This window comes from Rhincodon typus, chromosome 6 (genome assembly GCF_021869965.1).
Source record: "Rhincodon typus isolate 14 chromosome 6, sRhiTyp1.1, whole genome shotgun sequence".
NCBI classification, from domain to species: Eukaryota; Metazoa; Chordata; class Chondrichthyes; order Orectolobiformes; family Rhincodontidae; genus Rhincodon; species Rhincodon typus.
Window position 1 is genome coordinate 6,649,531 of NC_063337.1, and position 21,594 is coordinate 6,671,124.

Below are 21,594 nucleotides of genomic sequence, written 5' to 3' on the forward strand. Positions count from 1 at the left end.
TCGGATTCTCCAGCATCTGCAGTTCCTACTATCTCTCTCAGTTAATTAATAGCTTTTGTTTAAGCATTTGGACCCTATTAAACATTCCAGTAGTTGGCCAACCAGTTCAGTTTAATTTGCTGTCCTCATATGTTTTTTGTTTTGTTTTTAACTTTGTTTCCATTTGTTCCACTTTCTCTATAGGCTGATGGGGAGAGGAACTATCACATCTTTTATTGTATGTTGATGGGAATGAGCATGGACCAGAAGAAGGTACTGGGTCTGAGCAGAGCTACGGATTACACCTACTTAACAATGGTGAGACCTGAATGGAGTCGGGGTGGGGGATTGCTGATTGATTTTTGAGGCACATTCAATGTATTGATCCTAAATGGGTAGCAATGAGTGATTTAAAGGCAGTCTTATAGATTTGCAAGGGAAAAACTGCATTTATGACAATGTGAACATGTCCCAGTTCAGTCAGATACTTTAGAGACTTTTAAGCGCCTCCTGGATAGGCACATGGAGGATAGTGAAATGTAGGGTATGCAGGGATCTCAATAGGATAATAGGTCGGCACAACATCGTGGGCCGAAGGGCCTGTACTGTTCTATGTTCAATTGGCAGCTCATGAAGTATAGTCACTGTCATTCAGGAAATGCAGGTAAAGTTTGCACACACAGCAGGATCACACAAGCGGCAACTTGGTAATGACCAGATAATCTGTACTAACTGATTGGGAGATTAAAATTTAAGGCAGGATCTGTTGTTTGCAATAGTGCCTTACAGAACCTTTTTTCCTCTTTTTGGCTCTAGATGAGGCCACGGCACAGTAGGAAGGGTCCCTCGACCCGAAACATTAACTCTGGTTTCTCTCCACAGATGCTGCCAGACCTGCTGAGCTTTTCCAGCAATTTGAGTGGAAAAATGACACTAGACTGGTAGCCCACATTCTGGGCATGGCCTCGAATTACACCAAGACAGATGGTGCAATTTGAACGGCATAAAAAATGTCTGGAATTTAAAGTTAGTCTAATGGTGACCATGTAACACTTTGTTTTTTTAAAAAAAATGACCAGTCTGGTTCTCTAAAGCTCTTTAGGGAAGGGAATCTCTGGTCCTTTTTTCCAGTCTGACCTACATGTGACTCCAGACCCACAGCAATGCCCTCTGAAATGTAGCCTTTGAGTTCAAGGGGTGGTTAGGAATGGGCAACAAATGCTGGCCTTGCCAGCAATGTCCACATTTTGCACAAGAATTTATTGAAAAGCTGAGACAGTAGATAAATCTAATGTTATATTTGAAATATGCCTCCTCCAACAAAATATTCCCTTTGTACTGCACTGGAGATACAGCAAAGAGCTTTGTGCTTGGGTCTCTGGAGTGGGGGTTACCTTTATAAGGAAAGGCTATTTAGGCCAGGCCTACATCCACTGGCGTTTAGAAAAAGGCGAGTTGATCTTTATTGTAACATGTAAGATTTTGAAGGGACTTGGCAAGGATGGATGTCAAAAGGATGTTTCCACATGCAGGAGAGGACTGAGCTCGAGGAAGGCTCTGAGGAGGGGTCACTGGACCAAAACATTATCCCTGATTTCTCTCCACAGATGCTGCCAGATGTGCTGAGCGTTTCAACAAAAACAATTCTTGGGTGTCCAAGCTAGAGGAGATGGTTTTAGAAACAAGGGATATCCCATTTCAGATGAAGATGAGGAAATCTTTCCTCCCGAGGGTTGTCAGTATGGGGAAATTTCTTACCCAGTGTGTTTGTAGTGGCTGTGTCGTTGAATGTGTTTTAAGACGGAGATGAGATTCTTGACTAAAGTCAAAGCATATTGGGTGGAATCAGCAAAACAGTTGTGACCACAATGTGATCAGTTGTGATCTTATTGAATGGCCGGGAAGGAGCGAGGAGTCAAAAGGCCTGCTCCTGCTCTTAACCTGCATGGTTGAATGTTTGCATATTCGATCATGAGATCACACTCTCGGCTATTTCCTCACCCTTCCGATGTTCCAACAGGCTGCCAGGAGATGGTGTGGTCGTCCAGATGGCCCCACCCCACCACTCCTGCCATTTCTGGAGAACCCTACACTATCAGAATGTGTCCCACCGTTGAACCTTCATTTGAAGGGGCAATGTTAAAATTACAAACCTACCCTGTGTGGCGGTTATAACATCAACCCACTTTGGAGATCTTGGGAGATTTTACAGCCCACCAAACTATTCTAGTATTCAATTGGATCACTCTGGTCTTTACCTTTCATTTTTTTTATCACTCTCTTTTTCCTGAAAGTCCTCCTTGTGGCACCATGATAGTCAGTGGTACAGTCATACAGCACAGAAACGGCCCCTTTTTAGTCCAACCAGTCCATGCAGAACATAATTCCAGACTAAACTAATCCCGCCTGCCTGCTCCTGGCCCATATCCCTCAACTCTTCCCATTCATGTACTTGTCTTTTAAACATTAATTGTACCTGTGTCCACCACTTCCTCAGGAAGTTCATTCCACACGCAAACCACCCTTTGTGTGGGGGGGAAAGGAAATCTCATGGTTTTTTTTTTTTTTTTAAATCTCTCTCCTCTCTCCCTTTTTAAAAATGTGCCCCCAGTCTTGAAGTCACCCATTCTAGAGAAAAGGCAACTACTGTTAACTGTATACCTCATTATTTTATAAATTTCTATCGGATCGCCTCTCAACCACCTGCACTCCAGTGAAAGAAGTCCCAGCCTCTCCTTATAACTCAAACCCTCCATTCCTGGCAACATCCTGCTCTATCCCTTCTGAACCTCGCCTCCAGCTTGCTAGCATCCTTCCTCTAACTGTGCGACCAGAACTGGACATAGTATTCCAGAAGAGGCCTCACCAATGTCCTGTACAACCTCAACATGACATCCCAACTCCTGTACTCAAAGGACTGAGCAATGGAGGCAAGTGTGCCGAACGCCTTTTTAAACCCCCCTGTCTGTATGTGCCACATGTCAGCAGGTCTGGCAGCATCTCTGAAGAGAAAATCAGAGCTAGCGTTTTGTTCTGAGGAAGGGTCACTGCACCTGAAACAACATCACTTTTTTTTTAAAACAGATGCTGCCAGACCTGCTGAGCTTTTCCAGCAACTTCTGTTTGTGTTCCTGATTTACAGCATCTGTAGTTCTTTCGGTTTTCAAAGGATTATATACCTGAACATCAGGTCTCTGTTCTACAACACTACCCAAGGATCTACCATTAATCGTACAAGCCCTACTCATGTTTGTACCAAAATGCAATACCTCGTACTTATCCAGACTGAACTCCATCTGCCATGTTTCAGCCCATTGACCCATTTGATCAAGATCCCTCTCTAATCTTAGTAGACAGTGAAGAAGGTATTCTATCCCACCAATTTTGGTGTTGTCAGCAAATTTACTAACCATTGCCTTCAACATTATCCTCCAAATCATTTATATAAATGACAGACAAAAGAGGACCCAGAACTGGTCCCTGTGGAACACTGCTGGTCACAGGTAGTGTCCCTACCCCAGACCAGGAGGCCTGGGCTCAAGCCCCACCCTGCTTCAGAGGTGTGTAATAACCTCCACTGAACAGTTTGAATATATATATATTCTTTTCTGATTCACTCAACAGATATTTGATGTCTTTCTCGGAGACCAATTCTAGATTTCCTCTAGACTGGGTGAAGTGTTCCTCTTGTGCATTAAGGCACAAGGACCCCTCATGTTGACCACACTCCATGTAGCTCCACACCCACTGCCTACGTATGGCTGATACTGTATTGCATTGTGTGTTTCAGGGGCAGTGCACCTTCTGTGATGGCCGTGATGATAATAAAGAGTACGCCAACATTCGCTCTGCCATGAAGGTTCTCATGTTCACTGACACAGAGAACTGGGAGATCTCCAAACTGATGGCTGCAATTCTGCACATGGGCAACCTGGCTTATGAACGTAAATCTGTAGATCTGTTTTTGAAGTTGAAGGAAAACTGGGAATTCAGATGAGTGATGGGCGTGCTTTTTACCTAAAGTGACTAGTTGCTGCATTACCTCCTTGAGGTTATTGATGGAAGTGTTATCTTTTTGAACCAGTGCCAAATAAAGGCAGTGACAGACAGTTCATGTAATGTCGAGGATCCCCGAGGCTTTTTGAAAGAGCACAGAATTGTGCTGTGTTTCTGGTCAACGTTGTTCTTTCAAGCAGCGCACTGAGGCTGTCAAACTGGCTATTTGTCCCTGAGACCATTTATGGATTGTGCTGTTGTTGCCAACATTATCATTTGGCAAACAGTTGGAAAGAGGCTTGGGGACCGCTTTGCGGAACACCTATGCTCGGTTCGCACTAAACAACTGCACTTCCCAGTCGCGAACCATTTCAACTCCCCCTCCCATTCCTCAGACGACATGTCCATCCTAGGCCTCCTGCAGTGCCACAACGATGCCACGCAAAGATTGCAGGAACAGCACCTCCTATTCCGCTTGGGAACCCTGCAGCCCAATGGTATCAATGTGGACTTCACAAGCTTCAATCTCCCCTCCCCCAACCACATCCCAAAACCAGCCCAGCTCATCCCTGCCTCCCAAACCTGTCCTTCCTCCCACCTATCCCCTCCTCCCACCTCCAGCCCCACCCCCATCTCCTACTTACTAGCCTCATCCTGCCCCTCTGACCTGTCCGTCCTCCCTGGACTGACCTATCCCCTCCCTAACTCCCCACCTACACACTCCTTTACTGTCTCCATCCCCACCTCTTTTTGACCTGTCTGTTTCCTCTCCACCTACCTTCTCTTCTATCCGCCTCCCCCTCTCTTCCTATTTATTTCAGAACCCCCTTCCCCTCCCCCATTTCTGAAGAAGGGTCTAGGCTGGAAACGTCAGCTTTCCTGCTCCTCTGCTGCTTGGCCTGCTGTGTTCATCCAGCTCTACACCTTGTTATCTCAGATTCTCCAGCATCTGCAGTTCCTACTATCAGTTGGAAAGAGAGACTTGCTTTCCTACAATCCCCAGCCTTTAGACTTTCCAAAGTAGTTTGCAGCCAATGACATGCTTTCGATGTGTACTCGGTGTTGTAATGTTGGAAACGGACCCTTTGGTCCAACTGGTCCATTCCAATCAGGTTTCCTCAATGGAACTAATCCCATTTGCCTGCATTTGGTGCACATCCCTCTAAACCCTTCCTATTCGTGTACCCGTCCAGATGCCTTTTAAATGCTGTAACTGTACTTGCCTCTGTCAACTTGTTCTGTACACGTGCCACCCTCTGCGTGGAAAAAGTTCCCTCTCAGGTCCCCTTTAAATTTTACCCCTCCAACCTTTAAATCTATGTCCTCTCGTTCTGGACTCCTCTACCCTGGGGGGGAGAAAGACCTTGGCTTTTCACCTTTCTATGCACCCACATGATTTTTATAACATGGAGGTGTTGGACTGGGCCGTACAAGGTCAGAAGTTACACGACACCAGGTTATAGCCCAACAGGTTTATTTGAAATCACAAAAGCTTTTGGAGCGCTGCCCCTTCATCAGGTGAAGTAAAAGAGAAGCAGGCACAGATTTAATGGCAGACAGATCAAAGGATCATACAACTGGTGTGTCGGCACGCTAAATAATAGGTCTATGCAGGTGATCAAGAGTTCCCCAACTGGGAGGGAACATCCCTGTGTGGCTATTTGTTACGTGGTGTCCATTCATCCATTGCCATAGCATCTGCATGGTCTCACCTTCAATCAACCACTAAACCTTAGACCATTTTTCGCAGCAACCTATCCAGCCTTCAAGAGAACACTGACCACAACACTATACAACCCTGTCACGGCAGCCTCTGCAAGGCCTGTCTGATCATCGACATGGACACTACCATCAAACATGGGAACACCACCCACCATGTATACAGCAGATACTCATGTGAGTTGGGCAGTGTTGTCTATCTCATACACTGCAGGTAAGGATGCCCAGAGGCATGGTATATTGATGAGACCATGCAGACAGTGACATGAATGGACACCATGTAACAAGTCGCCACACAGGGATGTTCCCTCCCAGTTGGGGAACTCTTGATCACCTGCAGAGACCTATTATTCAGCGTGCCGACACACCAGTTGTATGATCCTTTGATCTCTCTGCCATTAAATCCGTGCCCGTGTGCTTCTCTCTTCCTTCAACTGATGAAGGGGCTGTGCTTTGAAAGCTTGTGATTTCAAATAAACCTGTTGGACTGTAACCTGGTGTCGTCTAACTTCTGACCATGATTTTATAAACCTCTATAACGTCACTGCTCAGTCTCCTAAGGGGTGAAAAACTCCCATCCTCTCCTTTATAACTCCAAGCCTACAATCTTGGTAACATCCATGTAAATCTTTTTTGCACCCTTTCCTTTTTAATAATGTCCTTCGTATAGCAGGACGACCAGAATCGCACACAGTATTCCAAATGTGGCCTCACCAATGTCTTGTGCAGATGTTACATGACATCCAATTTCCTGTCTTCAATGCTCTGACCGTTGAAGGCAAGTGTGCCAAATGCCGCCTCCCCACCCTGCCTACGTGTAATGTCACTTCCCCACCTGCACCACAGGTCCCTCTGTTTGATGACACTCCTTACAAATAGTGGGGAAGAAAAGAAAATTAAATGAATACAGTTTGATAGTACCACTCCACAGGATTCAATGAATGTCCCTTTTGCTTCTTCCAACTCCTTTTTGTTTTGGATCTCTGATCTTTGATCTTTGTATTCAAGTGCTCTGCTGAAGACAGAACAGTTAGCAGGTGAACTGTTCATTTCTCAGTCACAGGTCAGAAGCAACAGGTTTTTGCAGATGGTGGAGATTAGCTATCTTTCAGGTATTGATTCCTTCACTAAAGAAGTAGAAAGAGAGATGATGTCTCTTACAGTTTGGAGACCTTTTGCCTCTTGGTTGCTCTCTGTCACTGTCCTCCTGCCCAGGACCAGACACCATTGTTGTGATGTTGCTGGTTTCTTGTCTGGACAACTGGTCCAATTTGTTTCAGAGATATTAGGAACTGTAGATGCTGGAGAATCTGAGATAACAAGGTGTAGAGCTGGATGAACACTGCAGGCCGAGCAGGAAGGCTGACGATTCAGGCCTAGACCCCTCTTCAGAAATCAAAATTTCTGAACAAGGGTCTAGGCCGGAAACATCAGCTTTCCTGCTGCTTGGCCTGCTGTGTTTATTCAGCTCTACACCTTGTTATCTCTGGTACAATTTGTAGTCTGTTTCTGGATTAAGCTGTCTGTACACTCACTGTCAAATATCTTGTCCCACCGCATGAACAAAGCAGCAATACAAATGCAACTTTCAATGAGTTCAGGTACTTGTTAGTAAAAAGTGCAGCAAATCCTTCCACCGTCCTTGGTTTGTAGCAGTCCTATTGCCACTTTTGTCCACAATCCAAAATAAAAATCAAAACATTTGGTCTTTATGCTCCCCAAAGCCTGTCCCACCATCTACAAGGCACAAGTCAGGAGTGTGATGGAATACTCCCCACTTGCCTGGATGAGTGCAGCCCCAACAACACTCAAGAAGCTTGACACCATCCAGGACAAAGCAGCCCACTTGATTGTCACCACATCCACAAAACATCCACTTCCTCCACCACCGACACTCAGTAGCTGCAGCGTGTACTGTCTACAAGATGCACTGCAGGAATTCACCAGAGATCCTCAGACAGCACCTTCCAAACCCACGACCACTTCAAAGGGCAGCAAATATATGGAAACACCAGCTCCTCATAAGTTTCCCCTCCAAGCCACACTCGGCCTGATTTGGAAACCAATCATAGTTCCATCAGTGTCGCTGGGTGAGAATCCTGGAATTCCCTCCCTAAGGGAATTGTGCGTCTACCGACAGCAGGTGGATTGCAGGGGTTCAGGAAGGCTGTTCACCACCATCTCAAGGACAGCTGGGAGTGGGTCCTACAGGCTGGCCAGCCACCAACCACCCATATCCATAAATAAATAAGTTTTAACTGCCTGCTTGAAAGTTCTGTTGTCACTAGATGCACCTACGTGTATTATGCATATTACTGGCAGTATGGTTCAGCATCTTGTAATTGTAGCGCAGCTGGGATCCTTGTGTTTAGCCTCCTGGTATAACAAGCAAGGAAATTAGATGTTTATTCAAATTGCAATTGAGATAATTTACTTTTTGTTTATCCTGCTGATCCTTCAGCTCGCATGTATGACAATTTGGATTCGTGTGAGGTTGTCTACTCCCCACACCTGATGTCTGCTGCTACTCTCCTCGAGGTGAATATGTTTTTTTAACTTTACCTCAATGTCATTTTGTCTATGTCTATTCAAAAACAATACAGCTCTCTAATAGAAAACATTCTCTGGCTCCATTTGATAACATCAGCATGCTCTGTAGAAAAATTGTTCGAACCACTGTGAAATGCTGGGGAGGGAAGTAGTAAACGCAAGTGATCTGTGTCCAAAACCACTTGTATTTTGAGTTTTTAAACAGTGTGGAGCTGGAGGAACTCAGCAGGCCAGGCAGCATCAGAGGAACAGGAAAGCTGATGTTTTGGGTCGGGACCCTTCAGAAATGTATTTCCAGCTCCACACTGTGTTAAATTGAAAATACAAGTGATATTGATCATCAGACGCCATTTCCGCCACCTCCAGCAAGATGCCACCACCAGACACATTCCCCTCCCCTCCCTTGTCTGCCTTCCGCAGGCACCCTGGTCCACACTTCCTCCACCCCCTACACCTCCCCACAGCCCTACGGCACCTTCCCCTGTAGGTGGCACCTGCCCATTTACCTCCTCCCTCCCTAGTATCCAAGGGCCCAAACATACCTTCCAGGTGAAGCAACACTTCACCTGAACTTCCAAGAATCTAGTCTACTGCATTCGCTGCTCACAATGTGGTCTCCTCTACATTGGGGAAACTAAGCTTAGACTTGGCGATCGCTTTGCAGAACATCTACGTTCTGCTCGCAAAAAAGACCCTGAACTACCTGTTGCCTGCCACTTCAATGCACCACCCTGCTCCCTGGCCAACATCTGTCTCTGCGTTGGGCTTCGCTGGAACACTGCAGCAAGCAAAACTGGAGGAACAACGCCTCATTTTCCACTTGGGGATCCTACAGCCCTCCGGACTCTGTTATTGAGTTCGATAATTTTAGGGCCTAAACTCTCCCATGTCCCAGCGCCCCCCCCCACCCCACACACCAGGCCTTGTTACCACATAGCCTGCCATTACACACCCCCTGTTGTTAGTCACTAACAGTCCCCATTAACAACTATTCACCCTCCCAGCCTGATCGTTAGCAACTCCTTTGTCTGTCCAACTGTCTTTCTCTCTCTTTGGGCTCTATCCTATCGTTTACTCCCTACCCCACGCACCTCCCTATTTTCTGCATATAAACTGACATTTTTCCCAACCACCATCAGTTCTGAGGAAGGGTCACCGGACCCGAAATGTTAACTCTGTTTTCTCCTCCACAGATGCTGCCAGACCTGCTGAGCTTTTCCAGCAAATTTGTTTTTGTATTTTCAGCTTGTTTTCTTCAACACTGATTCAAAATTCACTTTGTCCTAATAGCACCTCCAGTCACACCATGCTCCTTGATTCGAGCTTCTTCTAATAACATTGATTCAGGAGGAGTCCATAGAATCCAAGGAGCAGGAGTAGGCTTTTCAGTCCATTTGAGCCTATTCAGCCATTTAACTTGATCATGGCTTATCCCCTGTCTCCATGCCATACTCCCCCATACCCTTGACACCTTTTTAGTGTGTTGAAATCAACCCCTTTCTTAAGCATATTCAGTAACTTGGCCTCCACTGCCTTGCGTGTTAGAAAACTGAGTGAAGTGATTTCTTTTCATCCCATTCCAATATGGTCCACCCTGTATCCTGAGAACCCTCTTGCTCTAGATAAACCCAGGCAGAGGACATATCCAGTCTGCCATATTGGTCCTGTTGAAATTTTATTCGTTTTAGGTGAGATCCTGGTCATTCTACGAAACTTCAGTCAATCCAGACCCATTGGCTCTCTCTCTCCATTTGGCACACCTACCATCCTAGGTTTACCGGGTTCATGCCTTTGCTGCACCTCGCTATCACGAGAATACCTTTAAGGACGTCAACTTTTTTTAAAAAAATTCCTTCTCAGGATGTGGGTGTCCTTACTACCCAGAGGGCAGTTCAGAGTCAACCACATTGCTGTGGGTCTGAAGTCGCATGTAGACCAGACCAGGTAAAGATGGCAGATTTCCTTCCCTAAAGGGCATTAATAAACCAGATGGGTTTTTCTAACCAATTGGAAATGCATTCATGGTCATTATTAGACTCCAGATATTTATTGAATTCAAATTCCACCATCTGCCATGACAGGATTTGAAACCAGGTCCCCAGAACACTGTGGGTCTCTAGACTGTTGAATCAGTGAGAATACCACACACCCTCCCTCCATTCACACACTGCTCCAGGTGTGGTCTCAGCAAGGCCCTGTACAGCTTTAGTAAAATCTTGCTCATGTGCTCAAATCTTGCAACGAAGACCATCTAATTTTCCTTCCTAATCTCCCAAATTATTTTCAAATGCTCAGTCCCCAGTTTGCACCATTTCTGACAATTTTTTTGTTTTCATATCAATTCCTATTTAATTTACTAAAACAACCTGACAAAACCACTAAATGGTGTAGTTTTCTTTGTCCTCCATAGTTATTTTTCAAGTCTGGCTATTCCCAGGCTCAATTGACATCATTAAAAATGGATTATCTGGACAAACCCACATTGGGAGCTTACTGTGGGCAAATTAGCCATTACTTTTACCATATAACAATCATGACTGCGTTTCAAAGATAATTGAGAGTCAGTCAAGTGTTTTGGGATGTTCGAAGGTTTTGAAAGGAGTTTTTTTTTTTAAAATCCAAGTGGTTATTTTTCCCCCCTCCCTTTCAGAAGTGTAGCTTTTTATTTGTGCACAGCAAGATCCCAATGTGAGAATGAGCAAGAAATATTTTTACTGATTTGAGGCATCGATATTGGCCAGGAAACTGCAGAGCGAGAGTTCTTGTTTTGAATTGTCCCTGGGAATCTCTTGCATTCATCTGAGGGAGTGGCCCTCTATTTAATGTCTCTTCCAAACCATTACTCATCTGACAGCATAGCACTCCTTCAGTACTGTGCTGTAAGAATGTCCAGATGTTTGGCTCGAGTCTGTGGAATGGGACTCTAGCCCTAAGCCCTTCTGTTTCTGAGATGATTGTGTGACCCACAGAGCAATGATTTGAAGATTGTGTATTTATTATTTATCATCTATCCTTTTTCCCATTTGAAAAGTATGACTGCACTTTCCTTTGTCTCTTGGACGTTGTTTTAAATGAATGAGATCTCATTTCCACTAAGATCAACAAGAACACAAGACGGCAAGTTTAGACTGTTTGGCCTATTGAGCATGCTCCTCCATTCAATACTTAGGCTTCAAGTCCACTTTCCTGTCCATTCCTCCATCCCTCAATTCCCTGAGAGATCAAACCGCTATCTATCTTTGTGAGGCAGCAGTGCTAACCACTGAGCCAGGGGCCCTTGGGCAACTGTCTGTGTGGAGGTTGCACATTTACTTGTGTCTGCGTGGGTTTCTTCCAGGTGCTCCAGTTTCCTCCCACAGTCTAAAAATGTGCAGGTTAGGTGGATTGACCACAGGAACTAACCCATCATATCCAGGGATGTGCAGGCTAGGTGGGTTAGGGGAAATGCAAGGTTACACGAATTGGATAGGCGCAAGGGTCTGGCTGGTATGCTCTTCAGAGGGTTATTGTGGACTCAATGGGCCAACAGCACACTTCCACACTGTAGCGAATCTGATTTTCTATGAAATGTATTCAAGGCTGAAGCATTCACAATCCTATGGGGTAGAGAATTCTGAAGGCCCTTGCTATTTGAGTTTTTTAAAAAAAAAAAAATTCCCTGCAGCTCCAGCCCCTGCCCATGTTTTGGATGTTTCTCCTTGTCAGAAAAATCTCTTGGTTTACCCTGTCGATCCCATTTTAAAATCTTTTGAATGCCTCGATTCAATCCCCTCTCGATCTTCAGAACTCCTATGTACTCGGTATCTTGCTGTGGGACAGGCACTTGCCTATCTTATCCTGGGAACATTTAAACAAATGATGACTTCAGTGGATGTTTGTAATGTGTTAACTAGCCTCGTGCCTCTTTCCTGCAGGTTGACTGTTTGGACCTGCAGAACTGCCTCACCAGCCGTACCATTATAACACGAGGGGAAACAGTGTCCACCCCTCTTAATGTGGACCAAGCGCTAGATGTCCGAGATGCTTTTGTGAAGGTGAGATTTACTTGCTGCATGAACTTGAACCAGAGGGAGAGAATGTCTTTCCCTCTGAGAATGAGGGACAATTTGGAATGACAAAGCATTTAACAGCATCTCGTGATGCAACAAGTTGGCAGATGCTTGATATTTAATCTCTTCATGAAGATTGTCCAAGAGAGTGCTAGGAGTGAGGTGGTGAGAAATTTCTTTATTCAAAATTGTTAGGATTTGGAATGTGCTGCCTGGAGAGATTGGCGAAGGTGGATTCTATAGAAGATCTCAAAAAAAAAAAAAAAAAGCTGGATATATTTAAAAGTGATGGATTGAGAGGGCCACAGAGATGGGGACTAGCTGGGTAGCTCTTTTTGGGAGCTGGCACAGACATGATGGATTGAATGGCTTCCTGTCCTGTGAAATTCTGATTTCACACTTGCAGTATCAAATCTCTTCCATGGTTTTAGCCTCAGACAGCAACGGGTTCAATTGCTGGAGCCTTTCTTGTGTAGATTCCAAACTAGACAGGCAGTGGACCTCGAAGACAGTTGCATGACATCTTGACATAGGACCTTTAAAGGCCCTCACTTTCAGTTACTCCCCATTCAGTGCAATAGTCACTAGTGTGTTCAGTCAACCAGGTATCTGTAACAGTCATAATCTCTTAGCACAGAACCTATACTGTACCTAGGTCTGAGAACTTTCAGGGTAAACAGTGTAAGTAAACTTCAAGACATCTGTTTCATCAAGAACACGGTTATGTGGCACATGTTGTGAGCTGGCATGTAGGGAAGCACTCGGACCATGTCAAACACCACTGTTCTGGACCCCCAGGACATTGCTTGGGTCTCTGAACTCAAAGTCTAGTGAAAATACTATTAGGGAGCAAATCTCATTATTTTGACCCAGTGACACTGAAGGAACAACAATATATTTCCAAGTCAGGATGGTGAGTGGCTTAAAGGGGAACTTGAAGCTGGTGGTATTCCATGTATCTGCTGCCCTCCGTTCTTCTAGGTGGAAGTGGTTGAGTGTTTGGAAGGTGCTGTTTAAGGAGTAGGAGTGTTACTGTAGTACACCCTGCTGCAGAGTGTCGGTGCTGGAGGGAGTGAATGTTCAGTGGTATCAGAGTCTTGCTTTGTAAAAAGTCACATCTGAAATATTTTTATTCTCTCCACAGCTGCCTGACCTGCTGAGTGTTTCTAGCAGATTTTTTTTGTTTTTGCTTTGGATTTCTATTAATGGAATGAAACACTGAATAAATGGTCCAACCTAACTCCCTTTAATTTGGTTTTGTTTTAGCTGAAATATTTGAGATAAGTGGGACCCAGTGGAACAGAGGGGGTAAGATAGTTTAGTTTATAGATAAACACAGAAACAAGAGAATTGGAGCAGCATCAGGAACAGGAGGCCATTCAGCCCTTTGAGCCTGTTCTGCTATTCAAATAAACATGGCTGATCATCCAGCTCAATCCCCTGTTCCCAATTTATCCCCATACACTTTGATCCCTTTAGCTCTAGGAGCAGTATCTAACTCCTTGTGTTATAGAAGGGATGATAGCAAGAGTTTAATTTTGTAACTTTAGTTTTTTTTAATGTTTTACCTAAATTCTTTGAAGACTTCTTCGTTTGTGACCATACTATAGTTTGGACTACTTCCAGACTTTCACTTGAATTAATATATAAAATAATAATTTTCCTGATATTAGTTTCTGTTTTCGTTGAACAGAAACCAGCATTGTTTTGTTTGTTGGATCTCAGAATATTATCAACAATGTCCCTGTAGCCCAACTGCATGGTTATTTGCTCATAGTAATTGACATGGGATGCCTGTCACAACATGTCCTCGTAATAAACACCATTGCCTACAGGTAAAACAGTTATTCAGATTCTTTTGAATAAAAGAATATACTGAAGCAGAAAAATAGGCAAGACAGTCAAAATATTATAGCGCAGAAGAAGGCCCATCAACTCAGCTTCTGAGCCATTACTTTTGAAGAGTGGTTGTTAGTGCAGTTCTTCTTCCCCAACTCTGCTCTTTGTCCTTTTATTGTCCTGTTCCATAATTAATAATCAATTGTAAGTGCTCTGTGTGGTAGTTCCTGCAGATGACTCGGCAGGCTCTGGTAGCCTTGCTCTGGATTTTCTGACATTGTTACAGAAGATGATGATCTGGGTGATTGGAGGGTGGAGGGAGAATTAGGAATTCAAACCCCATTTGTCAGTTCTTTCCTTAGATGTGCTGTGTGTAAGTGCCTCTGCATTAGTACCTGATTGTTGTGAATGATGTTTTTATCTTGCCAGCACCAACATGAACTCACTTACTCACTTTTTTTGTGGCAGTTTGCTGAGGATCATATGGAACTGAACAGGACAGACAACTTGAATTTAAATTCTTTAGCCAACGGCCCATTTGCAGGCTTTGTTTTTTGTGAATCTCATTTCATTTCCTTCCACAAGAGTACAGAGTATAAGCAGGAGATTGGCACAAGGTAATGGGACTCATTTGAAGAGCTGGAGCAGGCAGGATGGGCCAAATGGCCACTCATTCTGCATTCTGAGTGGATGCCCACTGACTTTCGGGACAAGAGGATGAGAGTATTCAGCCTGTTGGTGATATTCTGAGTGTCTCGTTCCAGCTGTGTTGTTTGTTTTTTTTTCTTTTGGAGAAGGGGGGAGATTCTGAATCATTCGGAGATCAAAGAATTGCCATATCTCACCTTTTTTTTTTGATCCGATGTGGACCATGTGTTTTGCCTCTCCCTCTCTCTCGTCGTTAAGGGTATCTATGGGAGGCTCTTTGTGTGGATTGTGGAGAAGATAAATGCAGCGATTTATAAACCACCGTCTCGAGAGCCAAAGGTGTGGCGCCGGTCAATCGGCTTGCTGGATATTTTTGGATTTGAAAACTTCCACGTTAATAGGTAAGACAGAACAGCGTCTGTTCTGGTCCTGTACGTTCCTACATCCATGGCATTGACTTTGAGGAGCAGCTTCTTTCACTGTGTCAAGTATGAGATGTTGATGACTTGGTTAATGGGGTGGTAATATGTGAAATATTGACTGCAGTTTGTTTCCAGCATTAGGAACAGAAAGAAGCCATGCAGCCCCTCAAACCTATTCCCTCAATCAATTAGGCTGAGGCTGATCTGCGCCCCCAACTCTTTTTTTACCATTGCTATGTAATCCCTTCCTTTATTTCCATAACGCATTTGTGGCTTCTCATTACAGTTAAGTACTGTCACTAAACCATGTATTCCTCAATATCTTAATGTTATTTGTGTCCTCCTTCATGACAACCGAACCAAATGTGTTTACTTATTTGTTCTGTGTAGTGATTGGAAACAGGGCCAAGTGATCTCATTTGACCAGATTGGCCCAGATTAACAGCCCCAATCGGAGAGCCCTGGCTGACAGATATAAACAGGAGATTCAGAAGGTCTCCTCAGTCTAGGGACTGGCTCTGAACTGGCTGGTCACAGCCCATGTATTGTGCATATGTAAATAAAAGGTGACTTGGTGATGGGATACCAGCCTCTGAGCAGTTGTTTCAGTCTGTAATCATTTTGTTTCCCATTCTAACCCTCTAACTGCAAGGGCACTACACTTTTCTTCACTAATCTATTTTCTCTTCACCTACCTATAGAAGCTTTTACAATCAGTTTGTGCATTTCCTGCCAGCTTACCTTTACACTCCATCTTCAACAATCCTTTTGTCCTGCTGTGCTAACGTCTAGACTGCTCCTAACCCTCTCATCTGCTTTTCATTTGGGTGGGGGGGAAGGAGGTTGTGGGTATACAAATTTGTACGTCCCTTCCTTTTTGGATCTAATACTAATCATTTCTTTTGTTAGCCATGATCGAGTCACCTTTTCCATCTTACTTTTGTACAAGACAGGAATGAAAACTGTTGTAGTTCCTTTATTTACTTCACTTTCTTTCCATGATCAATGTTTATTTCTAAAAATAAAATTCCTGCAATCATCAGTCAGCTCATGCCTTGAATCATTGTCGTTTCCTTTTATTTCCATTCAGAGCCTTAATCTCAAAATCAATTGTTTATTTTCTAACTTTAATGTGGAATTCTGTTGTATTATAGTCACACTTCCCCAAAGAGGTTTACACAACTAGATTACTAATTATTCCCTTCCCATTACACAATATCCAGTCTACAATGGCCTGTTCTCTAGTTTGCTGCTCAAAGTATTGATCCAGAAAATCATCCTGTGCACACTCCAGGAATTCTTTTTCTGTGGAATTGTTACTGATTTTGGTTTTCCTAATCTACGAAACAATGGCCTGGTGGTATTATCCCTGTTAATTCAGAGACCAAGATGATGTTCTGTGGATCTAAGTTCAAATCTCACCATGGCAGATAGTGAAATTGGAATTCACTTTGTAAAAGCAAAATCTGAGTCTAGGATGACCATGTTCCATTGTCGATTTTTGTCAGGAAAAACCCATCTAATGTCCTTTTAAGGAAGGAAACTGCCATCCTTACCTGGTCTGGCCTACATGTGTCTCCAGACCCACAGCAATGTGGTTGACTCTGAACTGCCCTCTGGGCAAATAAGGACAGGCAATTTATGCTGGCCTAGCCAGTCACTCCCATATCCCGTGAATGAATTTTTAAAAAATGCAGATTGAAGTCAATTATAATTACAGCTGTATTGTGATTTCTTGTCAGAAGTCTCTCAATACCATGTTATAGTCCAACAGGTTTATTTGAAATAACAAGCTGTCGTCAAGGTGAAGGGGTAGCACTCCGAAAACTTGTTTTCAAATAAACCTGTTGGACTATAACCTGACGTGTGACGTCTGACTTTGTCCTCCCCAGTCCAACACTGGCACCTGCCCATCTTGATTTCTTGTGTCTCTAATTTCCTGTTTTAATGCTTTCCCCAACATTTATCACTGTTTTGTGGGTCTGTATAGACACCCATTGTCTTCTGCCCTTTTTGGTGTTTTAATCATCTTCTCCTTTGCTGTAGCTTTGAGCAGCTCTGTATCAACTTCGCCAATGAAAACCTGCAGCAGTTTTTCGTCCGCCATGTCTTCAAGCTGGAGCAAGAGGAATACAACCTGGAGAATATCAACTGGCAACACATTGAGTTCACTGATAACCAGGATGCACTTGACATGATAGCACTGAAGCCCATGAACATCATTTCCCTCATTGACGAAGAGAGCAAGTTCCCCAAGGTATGGATCTTCCCCCAAGGTGCTGGATTTTACGTAAATCGAACTAGCTGGATAGAAACTGAGGTGGGGCAGTGTTGTCAGGCATTTGGCTTCGGGTCAGTTTTCATTAAATTCATCACTTCCATCAATTGTGACTTTTTTTGGGCAATTCTGCCACTGGCCCACTCCTTCAAAGTGCATAATAACCAGACTGATTCCTGAGTTGGCAGGACTGACTTGTGTGGGGATGGCACGGTGGCTCAGTGATTAGCACTGCTGCCTCACAGCGCCAGGGGACCCGAGTTCAATTCCACCCTCGGGCGACAGTCTGTGAGAAGTTTGCACGTTCTCCGTGTCTGCGTGGGGTTCCCTCCCCGTGTTCTGGTTCCCTCCCCAAATCCAAAGATGTGCAGGCTAGGTGGATGGGCAATTTTAGTGTGGCCAATTGTGTCCAGGGATGTGCAGACTGGATGGATTAGCCATGGGAAATGCAGGGTTAAAGCGACTAGGAGGTGGTTCTCCATAGGATACTCTTATGTGGGGGGTTTGCAGGCGGCGATGTGGGCTCGATGGGTGAAATGGTCTGCTTTCACTCTGTAGGGGTTCTATGAAGAGACTGGATCAATTTGGAGGGGAGATTTTGAAGCTTGTGAAATCCACATTGATACCATTGGGCTGCAGGGTTCCCAAGCGGAATATGAGTTGCTGTTCCTGCAACCTTCGGGTGGCATCGTTGTGGCACTGCAGGAGGCCCAGGATGGACATGTCATCTGAGGAATGGGAGGGGGAGTTGAAATGGTTCGCGACTGGGAGGTGCAGTTTATTGTGAACCGAGCGTAGGTGTTCTGCAAAGCGGTCCCCGAGCCTCCGCTTGGTTTCCCCGATTGTAGAGGAAGCCACACCGGGTACAGCGGATGCAGTATACCACATTGGCAGATGTGCAGGTGAACATCTGCTTGATGTGGAAAGTCTTCTTGGGGCCTGGGATGGGGCTGAGGGAGGAGGTATGGGGGGCAGGGGGGGTTGCAGGGAAAAGTGCCAGGTGTGGTGGGGCTGGAGGGGAGTGTGGAGCGGACAAGGGAGTCACGGAGAGAGTGGTCCCACCGGAAAGCAGATAAGGGTGGGGAGGGAAAGATGTCTTTGGTGGTGGGGTCGGATTGCAGATGGCGGAAGTGTCGGAGAATGATGCGTTGGATCCGGAGGTTGGTGGAGTGGTACGTGAGGACGAGGGGAATTCTTTTTTGGTTCGTATTGTGTGGACGGGGTGTAAGGGATGAGTTGCGAGAGATGTGGGAGACACAGTTGAGGGCGTTCTTGACCACTGAGTGGGGGGGGGGGAGTTGCAGTCCTTGAAAAACGAGGACAACTGAGATGTACGGGAGTGGAATGCCTCATCCTGGGAGCAGATGCGGCGGAAGCAAAGGAATTGGGAATAGGGGATAGCATTTTTGCAGGAAGGTGGGTGGGAGGAGGAGTATTCTAGGTAGCTGTGGGAGTTGGTGGGCTTGAAATGAATATCGGTTTCTAGGTGGTTGCCCAAGATGGAGACAGAGGTCCAGGAAGGGGAGAGAGGTATTAGAGATGGTCCAGGTAAACTTAAGGTTGGGGTGGAAGGTGTTTGGTGAAGTGGATGAACTGTTCGAGCTCCTCGTGGGAGCACGAGGCGGCGCTGATACAGTCATCAATGTAATGGAGGAAGAGGTGGGGTTTAGGGCCGGTGTAGGTACGGAAGAGGGATTGTTCCATGTAACCACTTGGGAACCCTGCAGCCCAATGGTATCAATGTGGATTTCACCAAGCTTCAAAATCTCTCCTCCCCCTACCACATCCCAAAACCAGTCCAGCTCGTCCCCGCCTCCCTAACCTGTTCTTCCTCCCACCTATCCCCTCCTCCCACCTCCAAGCTGCACCTCCATCTCCTACCGACCAACCTCATCCCGCCCCCTTGACCTGTCCGTCCTCCCTGGACTGACCTATCCCCTCCCTAACTCCTCACCTCTACTGGCTCCATCCCCGCCTCTTCGACCTGTCTGTTTCCTCTCCACCTATCCTCTCCTCTATCCCTCTTCTATCCGCCTCCCCCTCTCTCCCTATTTATTTCAGAACGCCCTTCCCCTCCCCCTTTTCTGATGAAGGGTCTAGGCCCCAAACGTCAGCCTCTCTGCTCCTATGATGCTGCTTGGCCTGCTGTGTTCATCCAACCCTGCACCTTGTTGTCTCATTGTAAAACAAACACTGGTTTCATCTTAAACAATATTTTTGCCAAGCAAAATTACACTTCCTAAAGCTAATGAAAATCAATCGTTAAATTAAAAGTGGAAGTATCAGTGTTTCCATTCTGTCTGCGTTGTCGTAAACCTCTCTCTAGTAAGACTGTAATCGTACTAAGTGTAACACTTCTGAGCAATTCATTCAGCTGGAGTCAGGATCATATTCATACAGCACGGAAACGGACCCTTCGGTCCAACCAGTCCCTGTTAATCATTGGATTAAACTTGTCCCACCTGCCTGCATTTGGCCCATAACCCTCCAGCGTTCCTTATTCATGCACTTATCCAAAAGTCTTTTAAACATTGTAACTCTACCCACATCCACCACTTCCTCTGGAAGCTTATTCCACACATGAGCCACTGTTTAATTTGCTGAAAAAAAAACTTGCCCCCATGCCTTTTTTAATCTTTTTTTTTTCCTCTCGTTGTCAAAATATGCCCCTCGTCTTGAAATCCTCCACCCTAGGGAAAAATTGCTTCCATTCACCTTACCTATGCCCCTCCTGATTTTTGTAAACTTTTAATAAGGTCACCCCTCGACCTCCTATGCTCCAGTGAAAGAAGTCGCAGCTTCTCCCCACAACTTGCCCTCTGTTCTCGGCAACAGCCCAGTAAATCTCTTCTGATCCCTCTCCAGCTTAATAATATCCTTCCTATACCAGGGCAACCAGAACTGGACACAGTAGTCTAGAAGAGGCATCACCAACACCCTGTACATCTCAACATGACATGACAACTCCTATACTCAAAGGTCTGAGCAAGGAAGGCAAGCGTGCTAAATGCTTTGTAACCACCTTGTCTACATGTGATGCAAACTTCAAAGGATTATGTACCTGAACCTCTGGGTGTCTCTTCTACAATGCTACCCAGGGCCCTACCATTCATTGTATAAGTCCTACCTTTGTTTAACCAAAATACAATACCTTGCATTTATCCAAATTAAACTGCATCTGCCACTCCTCAGCCCATTGGCTCAATTGATCAAGATCTCTTTGTAATCTTAGCTGCTTTCACTGTCCACCACACTATCAATTTTGGTGTCAACTGTCAAGTTACTGGCCATGCCTTCTATATATTTCTGAGAAAAATGCAATGGAATTGTTTGTCTCATTGAAATGCGCCTTGATATCGAAAGGTTGGCAGCCGCTGTACTAGAGTTAACAGTATAGCCACCATAGCCTTACCAGACCACAGGGCTCCCCCTCATTAGAGAGAAACACTGGTGGTTTAATGTGAGGGTTACCACACCCCAGGTGAAGTTGAGGAGGAGACCTCCATGGTTTAAAAACCGAACTCAACAAAATCATTTCTGAAGAAGGGTCCTGACCCAAAATGTCAACTTTGCTGCCTGGCCTGCTGTGTTTCTCCAGCTTCACACTGTATTATCTCTGACTCCAGCATCGGCAGTTCTCACGATCTTTTCAGGTGCTGAGCTATCTTTACCTTTTGTAATGTTTCTTTTGAGTCTCCATTCTTTTACAATCCTATCTCCCGACAGGGTACAGACACGACAATGTTGAACAAGCTGAATTCTCAACACAAGCTGAACACCTACTATATCCCTCCAAAGAACAACTATGAAACCCAGTTTGGCATCAGCCATTTTGCTGGAGTCGTTTACTATGAAACCAGAGGTAGGTTTCTGCATTGAATATAATGGCCAACTGTTGGAAACTGGACTCTGGAAGCACTCAGCCCTGTGCTGTTTAGACTCTCCTAAGCCCATTTAAGTGTTGCATGTTATCTCTCAATCTCACTGACTTCTCTGGTTTAACATTTGGTTGGGGAGAAGAAACTATTTGCAAATTGTGAATAGAAGATGAAAAGGATGTTTGGAGCAGGAGAAAATGTAGTTCTCTAATAGTATTCCAATGCAAGAATCGAAA

The 21,594-nt window shown here is 44.9% G+C and overlaps 1 protein-coding gene across 3 annotated transcripts in view; it reads left to right on the forward strand.

The window, feature by feature from the left end:
• Positions 1-21,594, forward strand: part of myo7aa (myosin VIIAa) — a 232,413-nt gene that overhangs the window by 83,509 nt on the left and 127,310 nt on the right. For all 3 annotated transcript variants that reach the window (XM_048598018.1, XM_048598019.1, XM_048598020.1), the window contains 7 exons: positions 184-297; positions 3,770-3,923; positions 8,156-8,232; positions 12,159-12,278; positions 15,039-15,181; positions 17,249-17,459; positions 21,207-21,342. In XM_048598018.1, coding sequence (XP_048453975.1) covers positions 184-297; positions 3,770-3,923; positions 8,156-8,232; positions 12,159-12,278; positions 15,039-15,181; positions 17,249-17,459; positions 21,207-21,342 — 955 coding nt within the window. The remainder of the gene's footprint in view (positions 1-183; positions 298-3,769; positions 3,924-8,155; positions 8,233-12,158; positions 12,279-15,038; positions 15,182-17,248; positions 17,460-21,206; positions 21,343-21,594) is intronic.